Source organism: Phocoena sinus, chromosome 8, assembly GCF_008692025.1.
Source record: "Phocoena sinus isolate mPhoSin1 chromosome 8, mPhoSin1.pri, whole genome shotgun sequence".
NCBI lineage: Eukaryota > Metazoa > Chordata > Mammalia > Artiodactyla > Phocoenidae > Phocoena > Phocoena sinus.
Window position 1 is genome coordinate 59,859,324 of NC_045770.1, and position 22,411 is coordinate 59,881,734.

A 22,411-nucleotide genomic window follows, 5' to 3' on the forward strand; every position below is an offset into this window, starting at 1 on the left:
TCTAAGCCTTGATTTTCTCATCTGTAGAGAATAATACTTTTTATACCATAGGTTTATTATAAAGATCAAATTGAAGTACTTATGAAATATTTGAGAAAATACAAGGTATCATGCACATATAAGGTATCAGCGAGAATGATAATTAATAACAATAAAGATTGACGACATGACCAAGACAGTGTTTGACAAGGGTCCAGTCAGAGGTGCAGATAACAAGGACTATCAGAGCTCAGAGAAGAGAATCTCTGTCTGAAACATCAGGAAGTAAAATGATATTTGAGCCTCAAAGTATAAGAAGGTTTTATGGAAGGGCCTGCAACTAAATGTGAATTGGGTGTGATCAGAGAAGGGGTATGTTATGTCCAAAATATTCAGGGGTGGAAAACGGAAAAAACATATTTCAGGGCAGCAAGTAAACTGGTTAGGGTGAAGCATCTGTACAGCAGAAGATTCATTTTAGAGGGTAATGAGCAGTAAAGGTGCTGCTTTAAAGAGAGTAGGCTGGAGCCAAATCAAGATTCTTGGACCTTATCCTTTAGGCAGAGAGGAGTCTTGAAGGTCCTAGAGGAGAAGGTACTGCAGGAACTGATTCCTTCCAGAGTAGAGAAGCAGGGGGAAGTGGTAACAATAATAGTAAGATGATGATGATGACGATAGCTACAGCAGCAGGTTATGTTTATTGATACTTACTGTGTGCTTACAGCAACCCTGTGATGTAGGCACTAAAGGAAACTGAGGCAGAGAGATGATGCCAAATGCCAGCAGAACTGTCTCCTGCCCTTGTAGGAACCCAGCAACCATATCAGCTTGTATGTGCCCCACACTTAGCTCAGAACCTCTGACTTGTCCGAAGTCTTGGAAGGCTTGGGGATCTGCCAGGCCAAAAGCTGTTTGGGCAAGCTATTATTTTTAATAATGTCCCTGCCTCTTCCTCATCATTGTCAGAGCCTTGTCATACCTTCAGTGCCAGTGGTTCTACATGTCATTTCTCAGCAGTGTCAGCCAGTACAGAACCACTAGGATGGACAATGCACTGTCTATCCATCAGGCCTTTTGGTCAACTTCAAGATTAAGTGTAGCAGCCAGTTAGGTTAATTGTTTCCATCCTTTTAGCCCTCCAAATCTATATATACATTTAACTAAGAGAGGGAGATAGACTAGTTGACATGTTTTATTAAAAAGAATAAATTCGATACATTTATGAAAATAAGAAAAAAGTGGGATGGGGTGTCAAAGAACTAGTCTTATGATTTTTAACTGATTTACATATTTTGTGTATAAATATTTTTTCATCAAAAGTTCCAAATCAGGGATGGGTCCCACACACCACACAAAATATATTAGAGACATTTATATGGATAGCAGGAAGGGAGACAGAGGGCTGAAATTTTCCAGGCACCCAGTGATTGATGGGGGCTGAGGCTCCCCCTGACGCTTTATTGAGTTTCCGATGATTATCTCTCACTGAGACATTTTTTACAGATGACGGTCGAGCTGTCACAATGGACCATGGGGGAAAAAAACCCAACAATAATAACACTTTAATCTTTTTACCGCACTGCTCCCTAGTATCTCAGATTCATCTTCCCTGACGCACGCAGTTCATTATTCTGCCCCTCCCTGGATGGGAAATAAAGGAAAATAAATATATATGTAGACACACTTACCCACATACATACACACACACAGAGTATATATAAGAAACCACCCCAGAACCAGAGAGGGGCAGAATTTATTGTTCTTTTTGCAAGTGTTGAGGTTTATTAGTAGAGATGCTGGGTTGGCTTGGAATTGGCTATTAATTACAGCATTTTGTATTTGTTTTTTATTGCAGGCTTTTAACATCTTAAAGAAAAGGCAGAGGAGAGGCAAGCAGGTGTAGAGATGGGGAGCACAGAGGGACCAAGTTTAGCCAACCAAGTAGCATGGCTTGCTGAGAGGCAGAGAGGTCAGACTCCTTCCTCTTGTTGCCAGCCCTGCCCAGAGGATCCCTGGGCCTGAAAGAATACTGCTTTGGTTAGGATCAGGGTGGGGGCAGGGGAGTAGGAGAAGGTGAGATCAGGGTAATTATAGGACAGATCAAAGGGACTCTAGATACCTGTGGGCATGTTATTCCCCTGAGAGTTAGGAGAGATGGGAAGTAGTGGAAGTTCAAACAGACTGTTGATGGGTCTGTAGATAACAGAGTAAAAGATAACAGAACAAGTAACAGATTCTTAAGAGTTTGCCCAGCTCTTTGATTTTGATGGTGTGCAGGTGAGACATGGGCTCTGGAAAGCTCTACCTGGGTCTGTGGTCAGAGGAGGGTCCTGGGCCAGAGAGGATGCTTCTAGGGCCACAGGCAGGGTGAACAACCTATTGTCTTAAGGTTCCAGGCCAACCTTCCTGCTCTTCCATTTCTCTTTCTTGGAGTGAGAGAAGATGGACTTGGGATCCCAATGGGAAGGCTGCCCTTGATGTGTCTCCAATAGAGTAAGTGCTAGCCCAGTCTTCTCTTTAATTCATCAAACCTTTCTGAGCTCCTACTACAGAAAGTGCCAGTGCTCATGCTACACTATGATAAGGTATAATAAGGTGAGCCAGGGTCCTCTTCTTAAGGAGAAACCTTCCAGTCTATGGTGTTTGTGAGAACCATTTTTAAGCGGGGGTCTAACCCTCCAGCCATAGGCCAGCCTAGATGACCGTTCTCTACATGAAGGTTAAAGAGATCTATAAGACACAGTATCTGTCCTTCAAGAACCTGTTTTCTGCCTGGAGAGACAAGCATAACATCCATTCACTAAAGAAGTATTTATGGAACACCTGCAATGCTCAAGAGTGTATGCATGAAGCAATCTGAGAACACAAAAGACTATGTAAGAGAAAATGTTAACTAATTTGATGTGGACTAGACAGTACTAGAATGCAGAGAGGAAAGGGAGATCAGTGAAAATCAGACTTTTGAGTTGTAAAGAATGGGTAAAACATAGATAAATAAAAGGAAGAAATAGTGAAGCCATGATATCACACAGAGAAGAGAGTAAAAGCCTTGGAGTTGAACAGACTAGCTCAGTCATTGACTACCAGTATGACCTGAAACAAGCTACATAACCTCTCTAAGTGCCAGCTGCTTCATTTAGTAAATAAGAATAATAATAATAACAGCCCTGTATGATTCTTTCAAGGAAAATAATTGTAAAGTTCCTTGCACAGTGCCTGGCACATAGTAAGTGCTCAGTAAATGGAAGCCATTATTTCCTTATTACTTCAAGAGTTTTATATATATATATATTATATTAATACGTATGTAAATATATATATATATTTTTTTTTTTTTCTTTACGCGGGCCTCTCACTGTTGTGGCCTCTCCCGTTGCAGAGCACAGGCTCCGGACGCGCAGGCTCAGCGGCCATGGCTCACGGGCCCAGCCGCTCCGCGGCATGCGGGATCTTCCCGGACCGGGGAACGAACCCGCGTCCCCTGCATCGGCAGGCGGACTCCCAACCACTGCGCCACCAGGGAAGCCCTGTAAATATATTTTTAAATATATTTTTAAATTTTTTGCTGCATTGCACGGCACGTGAGATCATAGTTCCTGAACAAGGGATCGAACCCATGCCCCCTGCAGTGGAAGCACAGAGTCTTAACCACTGTACCCCCAGTGGTTTCTGCTTGGAGAGACAAGCGTAACATCCATTCACTAAAGAACTTCACTCTTGGGAAGTCCCCCAAGAGTTATATATTTATGTAAGACTCTTAGTCCTGGGATATTAGCCTTCAGAACTCACCTGTGACCCTTCACTGAGTATGAAATGGGCTCCTTTCAGTGAGCTAGACATATTCTTCAGTATTAGTGTAAGAGGTGATTCTGGCCATGGTTAGAGTGGCATCAAGAAGAGGAAAGGGCACAATAATAAATTTATTACCATTTATTGCATCCTTACTACATCAGGCAATGTGCTCAGTTCTTTACATTTTTTAATGTAACAGTTTTATTGAGATTTAATTTACATACTATACAGTGTACTCATTTAAAGTGCATAATTCAGTGGTTTATAGTATATTCACAAGATTTGTGCCACCATTACCACAATCAATTTTAGAACATTTTCATCACCCTGTAAAGAAACCCCATACCCATTATCAATCATTCTCCACATCTCTCAACTCTCCCTAGCTCTAGACAACCACTAATCTACTTTCTGTTTCCATAGGTTTGCCCATTCTGAACACTTCATATAAATGGAATCATACAATATGTGATCTTTTGTGGCTGAATTCTTTTTGACTTAGCATGTTTTCAGGGTTCATTCAAGTTGTAGCATGTATCAATACTTCATTCCTTTTTATTAGCTGAATAATATTCCATTGATGGCTATACTACATTTAGTTTATCCGTTCATCAATTGAGAGTCATTTCAGTTGTTTCGACTTTTGCTATCATGAATAATGCTGCTGTGAATGTTTGTGTACAAGTTTTTGTGTGAACATAATGTTTTCAGTTTTCTTGGGTTTATATCTAGGAATAGAATTCCTGGGTCATATAGTAACTCTATGTTTAACCTTTTGAGGAACTACCAGGCTTTTCCAAAGAGGCTGCATCATTTTACATTCCCACCAGCCATGTATGAGGGTTCCAGGTTCTCTTCATCCTCACCAACACTTATTATTGCCTGTCTTTTTCACTTTAGCCATCCTAATGGATATGAAGTGGTATCTCATTGTGGTTTTGATTTGCATTTGATGGCTAATGATGTTGAGCATCTTTTCATGTGCTTTTAGGCCATTGTGTGTCTTCTTTGGAGAAATATCTACTCAGATTCTTTGTCCATTTTTTAATTGGATTTGCCATTGAATCTTGTGAGATAGGTGATGATATCTATCTTGCAGATGAGAAAACATTCTCAGAGATGTTAATTTTTTTTTTTTTTTTTGCGGTACACGGGCCTCTCACTGTTGTGGCCTCTCTCGTTGCGGAGCACAGGCTCCGGACGCACAGGCTCAGCGGCCATGGCTCGTGGGCCCAGCCGCTCCGCGGCATGTGGGATCCTCCCGGACCGGGGCACGAACCTGCGTCCCCTGCATAGGCAGGCGGACTCCCAACCACTGCGCCACCAGGGAAGCCCAAGAGATGTTAATTTGATCAAAGTCATACAGTGAGTTTTGTTTACCAGTCTGACTGGCTCTGACCTTTATGCTCTTCCTAATACACAGCGCTGCCTACTGAGGATTCATGGTAGGATCACCAGGGTCATCTCATGGAGGGGGGGTCTCTCCAGCAGGAAGGGAGGAGTTGGAAGTCTATTTGGAGACATTAGGACCAGGTAGGAGAGCCTCTGAAAGTCAAACAGAGGAATATGGATATATTACAAGTTCCAGGACAGCAGAGGACATGTTAATTTAAAAATCACCATTTCCTAGATGCAGCCATTTCCTGTGCCCTTCACTATATCACATCATTTCAATTTTCACAACAACCCGATTCAAAGATATTAATGCTTCCATTTTACCAGTGAGCAATTTGAAGCTCAGAGGGATGAAATAATTTTCTAGAGTCACCAGGATTAGAATCCAGGTCTTTCCAGCTCAATATTCTGAACTCTTTCCTTTCAGAGATACTTGGTAAAAGATAGATTCTTTTGATGTTATTTGCAGCATTTATAAGATTTTGAGGGCAGAGCCTGTTCATATTGCCATGGCCCAGCCCGTGGAAAGTACGTAACACTTTGCTGGATAAACAAGGAAAAAGACTAGAGTATATGCTATAGAAAGACCTAATTCCAGTTGGATTTTGGCAGGGAGAGGAGGTTTGAGTGAGATATTGGATGTCTCCAGTATCCCAAGACTTGGTGTCGTGGGGGCTTTGCTCTAACTTTCTAAACATGGGCCTTAGGAAGAACATTCTGGTACCTAGACATCCTTGGCTTCCCTAGAGCAGATCAGGCATTTGGAAGTGGGATGGGTTTGGCCAGCCTTGCATCTTTCTTGTGTTCATGACAAGATTAGAACGGGAAGGACCCTCAGAGACCAGACCCTCAGAGACTAGTCCAGTGCTGCTCAGTTTTCTGTGAGGAGCAACACAAAGGGCTTTTTCAGCTCTGCATTTCCAGGCCCTGCCTATTGAATCTAAATTGCTGAAGCGAGGGCCCAAGAATCAACTGTTTTGGGTTTTTTTTCTTACAAGTTACCCATGTGATTCTGTTGCCACTAAAGTTTAAGAGCCACTGATGTGAAAAAACTCCTCTACTTTAAAAATAGGGGATCTGAGGGGCTTCCCTGGTGGCGCAGTGGTTGAGAGTCCGCCTGCCAATGCAGGTGACACAGGTTCGTGCACCGGTCCGGGAAGATCCCACATGCTGCGGAGAGGCTGGGCCCGTGAGCCATGGCCGCTGGGCCTGCGCGTCCGGAGCCTGTGCTCCACAACGGGAGAGGCCACAACAGTGAGAGGCCCGTGTACCGCAAAAAAAAAAAAAAAAAAAAAAAAAAATAGGGGATCTGGGACATGGAGGGATTGAGATACATATCAAGTTTAGTGAAAGCCATTTTTGAATCCAGTTCACTTTTCTCTTGGTCTGTTGTTTTTGCTGTTCCCCATGCTGCTTAATTCATCAACAAAAACCACTGCCTGCACATAGCTTTCAGGATACAGTCCAAACCCCTCTCAGGATCAGGCCTCTGCCTGCCTGGGCAACCTCATCTGTGCCCACTGCTCCACCTGCCTTCACTCAGCATTCCAAGTTTACAGAAGGACTCCCAGTTTCTTGTATGGGCAGGTAATGCAGCCTTCACCCTCTGTCCTTTGCAAGCACCACTTCCTTTCCTGGAACACTCTTCTCTGCCTCATCTTCCAGATAGTTTTTCTGGGAGATTCCTCCCCAAGCCACATGACATGTGCCCTGTCTTTGCTGCCATCAGACAGTTTGCGCACATGCCTTTCATAGCACTCACTGTGCTGAGGTGCTCAGTAGTGGTGTGCTCCAGGGCAGGGGGTGAATGAAGGCTCCTGTGTGCTCATTGCTGAAGATACGTGAAATACTGAAGTGATGCTGGGTGAGATACATACAGAAAATGTTATGAACTAGTTTCTGTCATCTGTGAGGAAATTAGGGAGTCAGAAGGGAAATTTTAACACAAAGTATTACAAGAGCTGTTATAAGACGATCAATAAGTAAGTGGTAAATGGATACACACAATCAACATGATAGGCATCCAGGGCAGAGCAGGGAGGAAAGGACTTCCTAGAAGAGGAGGCCTTGAATTGGGCTTTAAAGAACAGTTAGGATTTGGAGAGGAAGGAGGATCATCCAGGCTGTGGAAGGAAATAAAGAGCCTTGCCCTCCCCAGAGATGGTCTCTTGGTGACCCAGCACAGAGAGTCTCCCTCTTGCCCCATCCCTTGGCTGAAGATAAACACAAGAGGCAGAGCCAACAGTGCCCACAGAAGTTGAGGCAGCTTGCTGATGCTGGCAGTAGGAGTAAGGATTTAACGAGGTGGTAGATACACAACACCTTGTGGGGAGGGAGCTGTGAGCCCAGAGGCTTCTTCCTGGAGACTCTTGGTAAGAATTTAGCTTAGTCCCTGAGATTCAAGCCAGGTCCGCTGATGCTGGGGTATGTGAGGCTTGAGCCTGTGGGCACTGGCGAAGCTGTGCAATATGGACGATGGAGCCAAATGGGCTTAGGACCTAGTCCTGGTCCACCACCAATTAGCAATCCAAGTTGGGCAGGCCATCCAACCTCTTTACCTCTGTCTCCTCTGTTCAATAGAATAATATTTGACCTATCTGTCCTAGGTTGACCTGGGGTGAGGAAACAATTGCATTGAAGCGCTCTCTAAATCGTAAAGTGCTGCACAAATGTAAGAGGTTATCCTTGTGTTTGTCAGGTTAGTCCTAAAGGTTCCCTCTCATGGAGACATGCTCATGTTTTTAAAGGCACTGCTACACACTCCATGACATTAGATGGCATAAGTTCCTGGGCGTGGCGGGTAGAGGCTGAGCCTGAGGGAGAGACTTTTAGCTAGGGTTACCTTTCCTCCACAGAAGGCAATGATAATAAAGCTTTTGTTATCTGGAGACCACCCATTTTGCCCCACATGCCTTTTTTCAGTCTCCTCCAATAGTCTTAGCAATATGAGGACAGAAGCCATGTCTGATTCACTTCTGCATCCCCAGTGCCTACCCCAGGGGAGAAAACAGCATTACTAAATGTTTGTGGTAATGTTTTTAAAAATCTGTTATCAGATTTTATTCTCATAATACTTAAATATTTAGTATTCCTTAAATTACTGCTTGTTGTGCCCATTTTACAGATAGAAGGACTTAGTAAGTGGCAGAGCTAAGATTCAGGACTGTGTGACTCCTTTACCTTAAATTACTGTTTCTTATTGTGGGGGGCAGTGGTTTGTTTTGTTTAGTTTAGTTTTGTTCTGCAGTTTCAGCAGTGCTGAGTAGTGGCCAAGCTATAGGAAGGGCTTTGGGGACAACTTTCACCTCTGCTAACTCCTTGGCACTGCTAAGTGCAGGGAATCCTGCAGAGTGTACGTCAGGTGCACACCTGCCTCGGCACTCAGACTCACCCTGGCCACGGCACCGTGCCATAGACTTTGCAACATCAAAAGGCAGAGGTGGCAAATAGATGGAGAGATATACCATGTTCTTGGATGGGAAGAATCAACATTGTGAAAATGACTCTACTACCCAAAGCAATCTACAGATTCAATGCAATCCCTATCAAACTACCACTGGCATTTTTCACAGAACTAGAACAAAAAATTTTGCAATTTGTATGGAAACACAAAAGACCCCGAATAGCCAAAGCAATCTTGAGAACGAAAAAAGGAGCTGGAGGAATAAGGCTCCCTGACTTTAGACTATATTACAAAGCAACAGTAATCAAGACAGTATGGTACTGGCACAAAAACAGAAAGATAGATCAGTGGAACAGGATAGAAAGCCCAGAGATAAACCCACGCACATATGGACACCTTATCTTTGATAAAGGAGGCAGGAATGTACAGTGGAGAAAGGACAGCCTCTTCAATAAATGGTGCTGGGAAAACTGGACAGGTACATGTAAAAGTATGAGATTAGATCACTCCCTAACACCATACACAAAAATAAGCTCAAAATGGATTAAAGACCTAAATGTAAGGCCAGAAACTATCAAACTCTTAGAAGAAAACATAGGAAGAACACTCTATGACATAAATCACAGCAAGATCCTTTCTGACCCACCTCCTAGAGTAATGGAAATAAAAACAAAAATAAACAAATGGGACCTAATGAAACTTCAAAGCTTTTGCACAGCAAAGGAAACCATAACCAAGACCAAAAGACAACCCTCAGAATGGGAGAAAACATTTGCAAATGAAGCAACTGACAAAGGATTAATCTCCAAAATTTACAAGCAGCTCATGCAGCTCAATAACAAAAAAACAAACAACCCCATCCAAAAATGGGCAGAAGACCTAAATAGACATTTCTCCAAAGAAGATATACAGAATGCCAACAAACACATGAAAGAATGCTCAACATCATTAATCATTAGAGAAATGCAAATCAAAACTACAATGAGATATCATCTCACACCAGTCAGAATGGCCATCATCAAAAAATCTAGAAACAATAAATGCTGGAGAGGGTGTGGAGAAAAGGGGACACTCTTGCACTGCTGGTGGGAATGTGAATTGGTTCAGCCACTGTGGAGAACAGTATGGAGGTTCCTTAAAAAACTACAAATAGAATTACCATATGACCCAGCAATCCCACTACTTGGCATATACCCTGAGAAAACCAAAATTCAAAAAGAGTCATGTACCAAAATGTTCATTGCAGCTCTATTTACAATAGCCAGGACATGGAAACAACCTAAGCGCCCATCATCGGATGAATGGATAAAGAAGATGTGGCACATATACACAATGGAATATTACTCAGCCTTAAAAAGAAATGAAATTGAGCTATTTGTAATGAGATGGATAGACCTAGAGTCTGTCATACAGAGTGAAGTAAGTCAGAAAGAAAAAGACAAATACCGTATGCTAACACATATATATGGAATTTAAGGGGAAAAAAATGTCATGAAGAACCTAGGGGTAAGATAGGAATAAAGACGCAGACCTACTGGAGAACGGACTTGAGGGTTTGGGGAGGGGGAGGGGTGAGTTTTGACAGGGCGAGAGAGAGTCATGGACATATACACACTAACAAACGTAGTAAGGTAGATAGCTGGGGGGAAGCAGCCGCAAGGCACAGGGATATTAGCTCGGTGCTTTGTGACAGCCTGGAAGGGTGGGATGGGGAGAGTGGGAGGGAGGGAGACGCAAGAGGGAAGACATATGGGAACATATGTATATGTATAGCTGATTCACTTTGTTATAAAGCAGAAACTAACACACCATTGTAAAGCAATTATACCCCAATAAAGATGTTTAAAAAAAAAAAAAAAAAAAAAAAAAAGGCAGAGGTGGGAGCAGAAGGATAACAAAGTAATGCTTTGTCATTCTTCCTGTGGCCACAAGGGTGAAGGAACAGGAATGGCTGGCCTGGAGGGGAAGCAGGAGCCTGAGCCCATCTCCCCCTGTGCTGGAGACAGGCTGGTAGATATCTTTGGGGAGGGGATGGCTCACTAGCTGAGGACCAGCTGTAAACGCCGGGCCTCAAAAGACCACGGTGGTGGCCAGCTGGTGAGCCAGCCTTGGAGGAGTCACTTTAGCTTCTGTGGGTTTGCTTCTGCTTTCTCTGTGAGGGCAAGTGAGAACATGAGGGTGCATGCTGCACACACCTCCTTCCCACCTTTAGTCTTTTTTTTTTTTTTGATGGAGAAGAGTATGAGATCTAATGATCTGGGGGTTTCAGCAAGATATCCTGGGTCAGGGCTTCTAAATCTGGGCGATGAGGGGAAAAGAGCTTACTGTTAAGAGCATGAAATGGGCCTAGCTGACCTGGACTGGGTCCTAGCTCCACCGCTGACTGACTGTGGCACCCTGCTGAACTTCAGCTTCCCCATCTATAAAATGGGGAGAGTGAACTTCCACCTCACAGGGTTGTTCTGAAATAAATAAGTAAATGAAGTGCTTTACAGATTGTTATGCGCAACCCAGTTCCAAAGAGTGTTCCATGGAACACCAGTACTGCAAGATTTTAACAAGGGTTGGGTGGAAGGAGGCTGTCAGACATAAAACTGCTGAGTAATGCCAAATTAAACAGATGGTTCTTACTCACAACTGTGCCTTTTGGAGGGGAAAAGTGCATGCAGCGTTCCCCAAACCTCTTTTCACAGAGAGAATACACTTTTGGAAGCACAAGACTAGACAGTAAGGATAATAGCCGACATTGACTAAGAGGTACTGTTAGGCCCTGTTCCAAGCCCCTTTAATCACAGTGTCTCATTCAATCCTTACAATATCCCATGAGAGGGCACTGTTATCATCTCTGCGTACAGGTAAAGAAACTTGGCATGGAGAGGTTAGGTGAGTTACCCAAGATTACACAGTCAGTAAATTCAGAACTGGGACCCAAACACAAGTGGTCTGGCTCCAGAGCTCACTTTTTTAACAGCTGCACTCTACTTCCTCTACTAAATACTGCTGGCTGGCATTATTATTATTATTCCAAAAACAAGGTGATATTAGGGCCTTATTTATGTATTAGGTATGCATTTGCTGATTCAACAAGTATTTGTTAAGCACATATTTATGGTCAGACACCGTACTGGGCACTGGGATACAACTGTGGGGAAGACAGTCACACTTCCTGTCCTTATTGCGCTTTTGGTGGGGAACGTAGTCAAGTAAACAGATGATTGCAATGGAGTGGGTAATAAATACCATAATTGGGAGATGCCTAAAGTGCTAGGGAAGCTCTTGGGAGGAGTAACTACCTCAAACTCAGCAAGAATCACTAGAGGAAATAACTTTTAATCAGAGGCCTAAAAATGAATTGGAGTTAGTCAGTTGAAGGCATGGGAGAGGGGGAAATGTTCCAGGCTGTGGAATAGTATTTGCAAAATCCAAGAGGCAAGAAAGAGCATTAGGAAGGGGATGGTAAGTGATGAGACCTCAGAGGGGAGCAGGGGCCCTCTTCATGGACATTCCTTATTAGCTGGGCTGTGACACTGCCACTCTGCTGATGTTTGTCCCTGAACCAAATAGACCAGCTGTGTCCCTTGAGTTCATCTACTTTTTTATGGTAGGCACCCTGTGTATAGCTCTGTCTTGCACTCGTGAAACAGTGTTATAATTTGTCCATTCAGTGGTCTGATTCTTGCATTAGACTGTTAACTTCTTAGAGTCAAGAAGTGTGTCTTATTAGTATATCTCCAGAAGCTACCACCATGCATTGGTGTTCATTAATGATATATTTTGAATGAATGATATATTTTCTTTGTAAAATGGATTATACCCTTCCTGCTTTCTTGAACCAGCTATCACTTTTCGTCAGGTTCATCATTATATCTAGCAGTTAATGTCCTATGTGGCAATTCAGTGGTGCCCTAGGGGCTCTTGAGGCACTGTATTCTGTGGCTTCCTCTTTCAGCTTTATATTGTGCTGTTCTTTTCCCTCCCTGCCAGGTCAGCACTTGATTGTAATCAGCGTACTTGATTCTGAAGACTTCTCCCTAGCCTTCTAGTTTGCTTCTTCTAATCTGCAGTGGGCTGGAAACAAGATCCCTTACCATGATTTGATGAGACTGTTCATGACCAAGAGTTAATCTCTGAGTTAGATCCTAAAGGGCTCTTATGAGAAAAATGCAGATGCCATTGCACAACGGACTTACACGTTAGCTAATCAGAGGCCTTCTTCCTGTTTTCCCTGCTCCAGGAAAGGTCAGATAACACTCCAGGGGTGGGGGTCATCAGTCAGGAGAGCCTCTGACTGCTACAGAAGAGCTGATGGACCATTGATTCACCAGTCCACAAGAAAGTGTGGTCTGTTCCTCAGTTACACACTCCAACAACTTCATTTTGACCAAACATTTGAAATGCTTCCATAAGTAAGCTTATCCGGTATTAGCTACAAACCTCAGGCTGATCTCTGTTAGGGCAAGTTCCACAGAGAGTGTGCTGGCACCTTCACTTGAGCAGGGAAAGAAAAGGGAGTAGGAGCCAAGGCTGGGACCAGAACATCTGGGCTCTGGGCTCTGATTCCCTCATTTGCAAAATGAGAGTGACAGCATGCTGTGATGGGGAAATAAGGGTGAGGACTCAGATTAGACCTGGGTTCTAATCCTCACTTAACTACTTATTAGCTCTATGATCTCTGTGCTTTAGCTTTCATCTATAAAATGGGAATTATAATACCTACTATATAAGGTAGTTAGGAGAGTTAAATAGATTGTGTGAAATGACCATGTCAGCCAGAGTAGAGGAAGGTCAGTAAGTGAAATCTATTAGGATTAGGAAAAGGCATGACAGTCTTCTGGCTTTTGGGACTTTAAATAGCAAGTTCAGTTTTGTAGGAGGGGAAAATGCATAGATTCCATTCCAAGACAGCTTGGAAAAGAATGGTTTCAGAATTGTCTGGTGCTTTTGACTACATAGGCAAGGTTATGAATTACACGCCTTTATCCAGTGGGAGGTAGGAGGAGCCTGCCCTCTGCAGGCCCTATGCCCTGGACTCGGGGAGGAGTGGGTACAGGTAGGTAGGACCCAAATTCCTCCTCCAATGAACTAAGCTCAGGAGGGAACATAAGACAAGAACTCCAATAATTTCTGCATGAGGCAGAAAGAAACCCCATCACCTAAGCAGCATAGGTATCATTCCACGGGGGCTCGGTTCCCAAGGGAGGGCCCAGAGGTTGGGTAGCCTTCCAAATATTGTCCAGAGTGGGACCATTCAGGACAAAAAGCATAAGTCATGACTGTCCCAGGTGAACAAGGACATGTGTGGTCACCTAACCTAGAGTGATGCAACTGGTTTTAGGTTCTTTTTTTTTTTTTTTTTTTTTTTTTATGCGTTACGCGGGCCTCTCACTGTTGTGGCCTCTCCCGTTGCGGAGGACAGGCTCCGGACGCGCAGGCTCAGCGGCCATGGCTCACGGGCCCAGCCGCTCCGCGGCATGTGGGATCTTCCCAGACCGGGGCACGAACCCGTGTCCCCTGCATCGGCAGGCGGACTCTCAACCACTGCGCCACCAGGGAAGCCTGGTTTTAGGTTCTTTTGTATCAATTTGGAGAGAGAGAGTCACTAATATGAGCACTAGAGTGAGCCTGGGGGTTTTTGGTTCTTTGACACATGAAGTGCTTATTCTTCCTACCTTCAAAACCAATGTTCACAGTACATTTATTAAGGGAAAAAAAAGCAGATTACAAAGTTGCAATGTAGTAAATTCCAGTTTTGTAGGATATATATGCAGGTATAGCTATACCTATAGATACAGATGTAGATATAGATATAGATATCAGAGGACATGTACCAAAATACTAAATGCAGTTTCTCAAGTTGCAGAGATAATGATGCTTTTTCTTCTTTGTACTTTCAAATTTTAATGGCTTTTATAAATTTTAAAAGTTCTTTACGAAATATTAAATACTCACTAGATTGTAGACGTCTTCAGAGCACAGAGGAGGTATGTTACTGTTCTGCTAAGAACAACCTCTGTCTCTTTCCTGACTTGTCCCATGTCTTTTTTCTTTTTTTTTTTTTTTTAATTTATTTTTGGCTGCGTTTGGTCTTTGCTGCCGTGCGTGAGCTTTCTCTAGTTGCAGTGAGCGGGGGCTACTCTTCGTTGTGGTGCACGGGCTTCTCATTGCAGTGGCTTCTCCCGTTGCAGAGCACGGGCTCTAGGCGCACAGGCTTCAGTAGTTGCAGCATGCAGACTCAGTACTTGTGGCTCGCGGGCTCCAGAGCCATGGGCTCAGTAGTTGCAGTGCACGGGCCCAGCTGCTCTGCGGCATGTGTGATCTTCCCGGACCAGGGCTCGAACCCGTGTCCCCTGCATTGGTAGGTGGATTCTTAACCACTGTGCCACCAGGGAAGTCCCTTGTCCCGAGTCTTACCCTAGCCTTCTTTTCTTCACCTGGATAACTTCTCTTCACCCTTCAAGACTGTCATCTTTTGAGATCCTCTCCATGCCCAAATTGAGCTAAGCTCCCTTCTGGCTTTCTATATCATCCCGTTATACCTATAATGGCATTTATCTCAATACTGTAAACATCTGTCTACTGTCTGCCTCCTTTGTCAGATTAGGTCAGGGACCATGTCTGATTCATTTCCGTGTCCCCAAGTGAATCCTATCAACATAATGGATGTCAGTAAACATTTGTGGATGGGCTCTGTTTTACCTCCTCTTTCCCAGCACAGATGGCCAGGCACATAGTAGGTGCCATTATATGTTTAGTAAGTAGGTAGATGAGTGAATGAGGGAATTAAAATGCCAAGAGAAAGAAGACGAGGTTGGCAGCTCATGGCATTTGTTGCTAATGGAAGGATTTGTGTTGCTGTCCCTCTAGTCCTGGTCACCCGAGAGGATGACTTCAACAACCGGCTGAACAACCGTGCCAGCTTCAAGGGCTGCACAGCCCTGCACTATGCTGTCCTTGCCGACGACTACCGCACCGTCAGGGAGCTGCTTGGTGGAGGTGAGGTTATGGGTGAATGGGGCGGGGTGAGGGGGCAGGGAAAGAGGGTAAGGACTTAGCAACCTCTCTACCCTGGAAATGCCATGCTTCCCCAGAGCCTTGTTACCCTCTTAGAGCTGGAAATGCCTCGAGGGTGCCTGCACTTCATGAGAGTGGCCGTGTGCATGTGTGATTTGCCCTCATGTGGCTGGAGTGCGTTCTTTGCCTGTGATTGTGTGAGGTACCATGCCATCCTGCCTGTCTGCACATGCTCTGAGAGTTTTCTTGATGGTTGCTCTCCCCCAAAGTGTCCTGTCTTCTTCCCTGTGACCTCCAGAGCAGGGCTGGTGGACCAAGGGGGAGACCCTTCAAATCTCTACTAACGCCAGTCTCAAAGACATCTTCCTTGATCCCACCTCCACCCTAGTCTAAATTAGGCTCCTTCCGTTACTCTGGGTCATGGTACCCTACTCTTTTCTGTCATCACACTTGTTGCAATCTGGAATTGTCTTTGTGTGTTCAGTAGCCTTTTCTCTAACCTGACTCTGAGCTCCCTGAAAACAAAGGCAAGAACCATGGCTGATTCATTCCCAGCACCTGGTAAAGTACCTGGCACTCAGTAACTCTTTGTTGAATGATTGAATACCCTTCCTTTAGAGAGCATTGATTTAATTGGAGGGATAATACATACCATCCTCAGACTCAGGCTAGTCTGGTCCTATCCAGGCCCGCTACAGAGTTACCTGCCACCCTGTCAGATGCCTCCCACGCAGTCACTTTCCCTTATCCCACTCCAGCCTCTCCTTGGAATAGGGAGGGAAGCATCTTGCCAGGATGTGTGGTGCCCAGGCCCCAGAGTGAGTAAGGCATTGACTGCCTGTTTATGCCCTCATTTACACTTCTTAAAGGTTTAGGGACCCTCTCTTGGGCCTGGACGCCAGGGTATTCCTTGTCAGTGGTCATTCTTCATAGAACCTGGGAGCTAGAAGGATCCTCAGAAGTCCTCTGGGTTACCCTGATTGCCTGACTTCTCTTCTCCTGGCAGAAACCTCTCCAACAGCTGGCTGACTGGCATTTCCTTGGATTCTCTCAGGGACTCAGGGAATCCTACTTCTTCCCTAGGAGTCCATTCCATTTTAGTTCTTCTCTGACTGGTTGAAATAGATTCTTTTAAATGAGGTGTGATTTTCTTCTCTGTATCTTCTGCCAACCTGTCCTTTGCAGCCAATCACTTTTTCAAAACCCAGTCTTCAACGAAAGTTCTTTAAGTCCCAGAGCCTTTGCCTCCCTGGCCCAACCTCCCCAGATCATTTTCTAGTCCTTGTCATGTGATTGGACTGGAAGGATTTCTCAGTAACCCTCAAATCCTGCCACCTTCCATCAGCCCTAGCCACACTCACTTAAGACTCAGGCCTGGCCCATATCCCCAGCCTACAAGGGACCTACCTGCCCCAGAGCAGCCAGAGTGTGCCTTGATCTGGGGCATGTACATTGTGAGGCGCAGGACTGCTCACAGATGTGGTGATGGCGCCTGGGATGACTGATGCTTTTGGAGCAAGAACTCATTGCTCTCAGAAGCAGAGACTTAGAAAATGTCCCCAAGCAAGATGCTACTCACTTTGTCCTTTGGAAAGCTCTCTGACGAGACATCTGTAGCTAGGAATTGCAGTGTTCACCATGGAGCTTCTCTCTGCCATGCCTTAAAATCAATCAATACCCCCAGCTATTGTCCAGTGGTTTACATTCCCTGCTTCCCCTCAGCCCCTAAGCAGACAGGGAATTCACTCTAAAAAGAGTCCTTCTCCCCAGCCTTCCAGATCGAACACCTTTGAAATGAAGAAACACAGGCCTTTTATGAAGCACCCCTCCACACTCACCCCCCAGGCCAAGGCTGGCCCTTTGAGCCATTCCAGGGGCATGGTTCTTGCTTGTTGACTTGGAACAGATGCCCTTAGCCCCCACCTTTACAGTTCACCCACCTGCCTTTTTACCCAGAATCCATTTACACCCCCTGCCCTAGCCTCCCAGCCTCAAGGGCCAAAACCATTAACTCACTTATTTCTCCCTTCCTGACCTGAACAAGTGGCCATCACTCAGGGCCTGCAGGCTTGCCAACTTCTGACCTCCCTCCCCCCTTGACCTCTCTTGGTCTGCCTGTGTGTGTGACCAGCCAACCGAGAGGCAGGATCCTGCTCCCTTGTCCTAGGGGCTCTTGTCAGTGACATTTCCGAAATTTTCTGACCTCAGCTGACCTCCTCTAGAAGGTTTCAGGGAAGACAGGCCCTGCCTTCCTGACCATCCAGCTTTTTTAGCCTATATTTGCCACCGGCTTTGCTACAGCACCTTAGAGGCTTTCTCTGTGAGATCCAAGGCACGTTTAGACACAGGGCCAGCCTGTGCTCACGAGGTCAACACCGAACCCTTGTCCTTGAAATTGCTTAGTCCACAGGGATTTAGGGCCCCCAGATCTTAGAGGGTTAGAGCTAGAGGGGGCAACCGCGCTTGCCCTCTGATCAGCAGTCCCCCCGTGAGAGCTGGGGGTGGGGGGTGGTCCAGACAGCAGCATCAGTCTGGTAATGTGGGAAGTTCTCTGACCTCTTAAGAGGCAGCATGGAGTAATAAAAAGGACTTTAGGCTTCAGAGTCAGACCAACCTGGGTTTGAATCCCAGCTTCCCCAGCTACTAGCTCTGTTGGCTTGGACATGTTCCTTTAACTCTCTAAGCCTCAGTTTTCTTGTCTGTAAAGTAACACCTAGGAAATATCACAGTGATTAGTGGGCATAAGGATTAGTGATGACATCTATAAACGCTCCTAGGTGCTCCACGATTGTATAAAGAAATCAAACTCTCACCTGGCAGCTGTAATCCCATTCCTCCCCCATGAAACCTGTACTCCTACCTAATGGCTTCTTAATTCTGTTTCTGCCCCTCAACTTCCCCACCTTGCCTAAAACACCATCGTGTTCCCTCTCTTCTCAGCTAGATCCTCAGACTCTTCAAGGATCTACCTCTAAGGAAGCCTCTCCAGGTGGTCTGGTCTACTCTGATAGCACCGCCTCTGAACTCTTCAGTGTTGGGCTGGGTGCTTAGCACAGAAAGGCCCTTCTTCATCTTCGGGAGACCCTGAAACATAGTGAAAAGAACACAGTCTTGGGGATCAGACAGACCTGTAGTGTGTCTGATCTCAGCTCTGTAGTGTGACTCTGGGTAAGCCAGTTGCCATCTTTGAGACCATGGACCTCAGGGCATCCTAAGATGGATCTGGCAAACTGTCCCTGACCCTGAGAGAGGCTCAGACTGGTAGAGGAGACAGACATGGAAACAGGCAGTGACAGCAGGCAGATGCTTGAGCAGGGTCCTGGACAAGGGGCTGTGGGGATACCGAGGAGGAAATACCTGCTTCTGCCTGGTGAGCAGGGAGGTGGAATCAGTTACAGAAAGCTTCCCAGAGGATGGTGTGCTTCAGCCTTATCAGGGAGAGTAATAGGAGTTTGCCAGATGGATTTCTGTGGAAGAGTTCTGAGTTCAGTAGTGCCAGTTTTCTACCCCCAGCCTCCACAGAAAAGTGGGTGCACTGGCTTCTGTGGTTTTCATCTCTGAAGATGCTGCTTCTGCCTGGGTTGCTGACTTATGAGCAGGAAGGCTCTGCTTCAGTACTTGACTGCCAAGTACAAGAAAAGGTTGGAGGAATGAAGGAAGGGCAGGACAACTGAGAAGACAAGTAATTAGAGAAGATGGGGGCCTCCTTCCTCAAGCCCCTGGAGCTGACTCATCCCAGTAGTTCCGAGGCTCTTTAGGTGCTTTTGCAGCTTTTTCCTCCCAGGGATGTGATCCCACTGCCAGATTGATTTTCCTAAAACATATCTCTTGTCATGAAGCCTTTCTCAACCAGGGTTCCTCTGGAAAATTAAGCTCTAATGTTTTAAGGCATCTGTTGCACAAAAGGAATTAATTTCTCTCCCAGGCATCTAAAGTGGTACGAGTTATGTACCATTCTTGAGAGAATTGAGAAAATCATTACTCAAATAATTTCCCAGTTGTGGTTCAAAGGAGAAACCCCAGGTGAGAAAGATCACAAGGAGGGAGCATAAACTGTGGAGTCAGGATCTGAATCCAACCCTGCCCTTAATAGCTGTGTGTCCTGGCTAAGCTGTGACCGCTCTGCAGTTCTCTTTCCTCATATGGAAATGGGAGCATGCCACCTACCATCTAAGGTTTTGTAGGATTGGGCATGTGTAGGTTCTACAGAGTAAGCACTCTACATATAATATCTGTTATTAACTTGAAAAGCACCCAGTGCTCATGTATTTTTTTAAAAAAAAGGAATCCTACCCATCCTAATTTGTTAACCTGGTTTTAGAGTTGTTCTAGTCTGACCCTCACTTAGCTTTTTTTTCCCACTGCTGCCCTAATACTCCAGCTATAGCGTAACGTCGCTTCTGTGTTCCTACCTCAGTGCCTTTACTCATGCAGGTCTTTCTGCCTCTCATTTCCCTTCAAGACTTTGTTTCTCAGCCTAGTGGAATGCTTTCTACCAGCCAGTCCGCAGCTCTCATGCCACCTCCCTTCTAAAGTCTTCCCTGTTCCCTGTGATTTGGGTCCAGTCCCCGCTGCTAGACTGAGGTCATTTGAGGGCGAGGGTTATGTCTTACTTTCCCTGCCTCCTTTGCCACAATGCCCTGCACATAGTTTAGTACATATTTGGATGTGCCGGAATCTCCAGAGCCACTGTAGATTTGTATGCCACTGGAGATGTGGTGTCTTTGCTTCCTGGCCCACTTGCTCTGAGTGTCATAATATATCTGGCTTTTTAGAGCTTCATGTATGAAGCTATCTTCCTTCCTTTAGTCACAGTGCCCCTGCCTTTTCAGCCACCAGTGCTCATCACCTCAGAAACACTGGGCTTTATGAAACCTAATAGCATCTTCCCCAGGGCTTCCCTTAGCCTCTTTCCTACCTACTTTCTTGCCCTTCCATGTCCCTCTGCCCAAGTACAGGGCTCAGTTGTCAGTGTTAACCAGCTGTCCTTAAATTCCCAACCATTGCCGCCTGAGGCAAGGAACCTTTCCAGTGCTGATATCTTCCCTTTAACAGCCTGTTATTTTGTTGTCGGGGCTAGAAACTTAGAGCTCCATTCCTTGTTCCACTTCACTGTCTGCCCATCTGGCTGCACTGCCAGATGTTGAGGGGATCGGTTTTGCCTCAGGCTGTCCTCTATGGAAATGTCACCCTCTGATTCTTGCCAGCAGTGCAGGGAAGGAGGATGAGCACTGGGCTGAAGATCAGACCTTCTGGCTCTGCCACCAGCAAACCCTATCTGCTTTAGGCAAAACCTTTCTCCTCCATAGTAAAATGGAGAAATTAGTGTGGCTGATTCCAAGGACCCCTTCCAGCTCCCGCATACGGTACTATGTAACCCCTGGGCGAGTCTTCTCACTTATTTTTCAAGCACTTATTGAGCATCTCTCCTGTCATAGGCTTCACCCTAGGCACCTGGGTAATAAAAGATGATCCAGACATGGTCTTTACCCTTAAGGAACTCATAGGTCAGTGAGGAAATCAGACATTTTAGCAAAAAATTGCTATCTGATGTATTAATGGAGATGTATAGAAGGTGCTGATGGATCACAAAGAAAAGACCTTTTAAATCTCTGGGGAGAGCAGGGAAAGCATGGTATAGGAGATGGTGTTTACACTAAGTCTTAAAGGATGCATGTGAGTTTACTGGGTGGATGAGGAAGAAAGGCAGAGGAAACAGCATGTTCAGAGGTATGGAGTAGAAAGCAGCATACTTTATTCAGTACACGGCAGGTAGTTCAGAAGAGCTGAATTTATGGGGTATGAATTGAAGGATGGAAAGCAGGAACCAATAATGAAGGCCTGTAACATAAGATCTGCTAAGGACATAGAACTTTATTCTCCAGTGGGAAACCATTAAGATTAAGGGTAGGGAAGGATCAGATTTATGTTTAATGTGAAAGATGGTTTAGAAGTTTCAAAAATGTCTATCAGTAGTTGAATGGATAAATAAATTATGGACACGCAATGGAATAATAGAATGAATGAATGAACAAACGAACGAATGAACTCTTGCTGTATACAAGAGTTGGATGAATCTCAACAACCTAGCATTTCTGGACACAAGCCAGACATGGAAGAGTACTAACTATATGACTGGACTGATATATAAAGTTCAAAATAGACAAATCACCCAATGTGTAAGAAGTCAGGATGGTGGTTACCCTCAAGAGGGTAGGTAGTGACTGGGGAAGGGCACGTGAGGGCTTCAGAGGTGCATAATGTTCTGCTTCTTTATCTAGGTGCTAGTTATGCGTCCACCTTGTGAAAATTCTTTGAGCTGTATCCTTATGCCTTCTTTGTACTTTTCTGTATATATGTTATACTTGAAAGAAAGATCAGAGAAAATAGGGGAAAAATATATTAGGAGGGGCATGATTGGAGAAAGGGAAAATATTTCATTTGAAAGCTATTTTAATTGTCTAGGTGAGACCTACAGCAAGGCAGTTGCAGTGGGAAAGGAGAGAAAGATTGATCGCAGAAAGATTTAGGAGTAGAATCATTAGGATCAGATGGTGAGAGAGAAGGAGTAGTCAAGATCAGGTCCAGATTCTGGACTGGATGGCCGAGTAGATGGTATGTGCTTGTACTGAGGTAAGGAATACTGGAAGGAGGTATGGGTGGATTGGATGTGCAGAGGAATGACCAGTTTGGTTTTGAACATTTTCTTCCTCCCTCCTTCCCACTTTTAGATTCCATGGTCCAGTGTTCTAACTATTCCCTTGCTTCTCTCTCCCTTCTTTGTAATCACCTGATGAAACACTAGCCCTAGTTAAACCCAATCTCTTTTTA

At 44.9% G+C, this 22,411-nt stretch overlaps 1 protein-coding gene across 3 annotated transcripts in view; it reads left to right on the forward strand.

The window, feature by feature from the left end:
• The window catches only part of CLPB (caseinolytic mitochondrial matrix peptidase chaperone subunit B), a 149,011-nt gene that overhangs the window by 63,768 nt on the left and 62,832 nt on the right, over positions 1-22,411 (forward strand). For all 3 annotated transcript variants that reach the window (XM_032641087.1, XM_032641086.1, XM_032641089.1), the window contains exon 5: positions 15,434-15,562. In XM_032641087.1, the coding sequence (XP_032496978.1) occupies positions 15,434-15,562 (129 nt within the window). The remainder of the gene's footprint in view (positions 1-15,433; positions 15,563-22,411) is intronic.